Source organism: Pongo pygmaeus, chromosome 20, assembly GCF_028885625.2.
Source record: "Pongo pygmaeus isolate AG05252 chromosome 20, NHGRI_mPonPyg2-v2.0_pri, whole genome shotgun sequence".
NCBI classification, from domain to species: Eukaryota; Metazoa; Chordata; class Mammalia; order Primates; family Hominidae; genus Pongo; species Pongo pygmaeus.
In genome coordinates this window covers 15,295,896-15,298,714 of record NC_072393.2, presented here as the reverse complement: position 1 = coordinate 15,298,714, position 2,819 = coordinate 15,295,896, and the positions used below count along the sequence as shown (strand labels likewise).

Sequence of the window (2,819 nt, the reverse complement as noted above, 5' to 3'; positions counted from 1 at the left end):
TGGAAAAGTAAGAAAATGACAAAAACAAAGCAAAACAAACAAACAAAAACAAAACAAAACACTGTTGGATATCAAGGAGCAGTTTTCCACGGAAAAGTGTAAATTCTATAGAATAGTGGCAATCAAAGAAATTGAAACTCCAGCTAATAAATAGAAGGAACAAGTCCTACTTCCAGAATCTGGTTCACAAATCACAATTTCTCAGTCTAAGGCTTAGAGCTCTGGGATCACAGGCACTTCCTGAAGAATGGCATTACCCTGATGAATCGATTCAGAGCCCTCTTTATGTCTTTATTCCTCAGACTGTAGATGAAGGGGTTCAGCATGGGGGTGACCACAGTGTACATCACCGAGGCTGCAGCACTTGAGTGAGAGTTTTGGGTAGGAGCAGAACTAAAGTACACCCCTAGGCTTGTACCATAAAATAAGGAGACAACTGAGAGGTGAGATGCACAGGTGGAAAATGCATTGTACTTCCCCTGAGCTGATGAGATTCCACGTATGGAGGAAACTATCATACAGTACAAGATCCCAGCGAGGTGACCTCCACCCAGCAGCCCTACTGCAAAATACATCGCCATGTCATTAAGAAGGGTGTCAGAACAGGCAAGGCGGATGACCTGATTAGGTTCACAGACAAAGTGTGGAATTTGGAAATCTGTGCAGAAGGGCAGTGACAACACCATCAAGCTATATCATGAGGGATCCAGAGAACTGATAATCCAGGACGCCAGAACCAGCAGTCCACAGAGCCAGGGGCTCATGATGACTGTGTAGTGCAGGGGGTGACAGATGGCCACAAACCGGTCATACGCCATCACAATCAGGAGTAAGCTGTTCAACGCTTCAAAGAGTACAAAAAAGCACATCTGGGTGATGCAGACTGCATAGGTGATGACTCTGCTCTGTGACTGGATGTTTACGAGCATCTTTGGGACTGTAGTGGAGATGAAACAGATGTCTGCAAAGGACAGGTTGGAGAGGAAGAAGTACATGGGGGTGTGGAGGTGGGAGTCTGAGATTGTGGCCAGGATGATGAGCAGGTTCCCCAGCAAAGTGACCAGGTACATGGACAGGAACAGCCCAAAGAGGAAGGGCTGCAATTCTGGTTTCTCTGAAAGTCCCAGAAGAAGAAATTCTTAAATCTGTGTATCATTCCCTGGTTCTATGTGATTGATAATGACTTTCAAAATGAGAGAAAAAGAACTTGATGAAAGCGTGCATTACAAACCTATCAGAAATGCTGTCATTTATATTCTGTAGTCAATAACTTAATTTTTAAAATAAATTTTATTTCTTTTTAGGTTGACAGAATTGTTTGTATTTGCTGTGTATAATATGATGTTTTGAAGTATATTTACATTGTGGATTGGCTAAGTCTTGTCAATTAATATTAATTAATATCACCTCACATGGTCATCATTTTTGTGGTGAAAACACTCTGCATCCACTCTCTTAGGATTTTTCACGAATACAATGTATTACCATTGACTAGAGTCAACATACTGTACAATATGTCTCTTGAACTTTTTTAAATTTAACTGTAATTTTGTATTCATTGACCATCATCTTCCCCAACAGCCCCCCTCCCCCAAATCTCCCAGGCCCTGGTAACCTCCATTTTACAAGAAGTTAATTTCTACATTTTGTGTGTGAATCTAGCCCCTGTTAGGGCATCCCTTTGACAACTCTGGTTAGGAATTCTTGTCCCACTCACAGTCTTTCCCTGAATGCATGAACTCTGCAGTATTCACGAGAAAATTTTTAGGCATTTGAGGACTATAAAGTGAATTCTGAAGTGTTACAAATACTGTCTGGACATTGAGTAATTAGTTCTATAAAACAAAAGTCACTACAGGCTGGGCAGGGTGGCTCACACGTGTAATCCCAGCATTTTGGGAGGCCGAGGCAGGTGGATCACCTGAGGTCAGGAGCTCGAGACCAGCCTGACCAATATGGTGAATTCCCATCTCTACAAAAAATACAAAAAAAAAAAAAATAGCTGGATGTGGTGGCACGCGCCTGTAGTCCCAGCTACTCTGGAGGTTGAGGCGGGAGAATCGCTTGAACCTGGGAAGTGGAGGTTGCAGTGAGCCAAGATCATGCCACTGCATTTCAGCCTGGGTGACACACCAAGACTCCAAAAAAAAAAAAAAAAATGTTGCTACAAATCAGTGACAGAGAAAGAGTACAAACAAATAAGAGAAATACCATATGGTGTCACCATATGGTATCCGATGGTGACAAATCCTTTGAAGAGGAAAAAAGAAATAAGAAGGAAAGTGTGGATGGGGTGTTATTTTTTTTTACTGACCATTTTTTTTACTGGTCATTGATGCAATACCAGTAGACGAGGTGACAATTGAACAGAGACCATAGTGGAGGCAGGGCAGAAGTCACCATGTGGCCCGCAGAAGTGTGTGCAAGGCAGAAGGAAGGATCAATGAGAGACTCAGAGGAATGTGCTTCTTGCAGATGTTCAAGGCCAGCAAGGAAGCCAGTGTAGCAGGGGAATAAGCAAAAGGAGAGGGATGAGAGATGGTGTCAGGGGATGTTGGGGAACGAGCTGACTTTGAAGCGGCTGAAATTGAAGACACAAGGAGTCCCTCTGACAAGATGTTGTTACATTGGCACTTTGTTAATTTGGCTGCAAACCGTGTCACATGAATTGCAATGCATGTCTTCTTTGTTTGCTACTGTTACTGTTGCCTTGAGTTCTGGCCTCTGTGGGATGAGTTACCTTTTGGAACATAGAGCCAAAGCTCCCTTTCTCTGAAACCTCCTCTCACTCTAAAGGCATGTGCGCATGCACACACACA

General features: G+C 43.0%; 1 protein-coding gene across 1 annotated transcript; it reads right to left on the bottom strand.

Annotated features, from left to right (window-relative positions):
• Positions 1-227: 227 nt before the first annotated feature.
• Positions 228-1,070, bottom strand: LOC129020423 (olfactory receptor 7A10-like). Its single transcript, XM_054464696.1, has 2 exons — positions 716-1,070; positions 228-436 (listed from the first exon to the last, which is right to left on the bottom strand). The coding sequence occupies exons 1-2, from the start codon at positions 1,068-1,070 to the stop codon at positions 228-230; spliced, it is 564 nt and encodes a 187-aa protein (XP_054320671.1).
• Between the last annotated feature and the right edge of the window lie 1,749 nt (positions 1,071-2,819).

Bases quoted from the DNA above. Each gene is read 5' to 3' on its own strand.
- LOC129020423 (XM_054464696.1), bottom strand. From the start codon at position 1,070: ATGTACCTGGTCACTTTGCTGGGGAACCTGCTCATCATCCTGGCCACA. The intron at 437-715 runs GTTCTCTGGATC...CTCACCTCTCAG, and splicing joins TCTGGCGTCCTGGATTATCA to TTGTCTCCTTATTTTATGGT.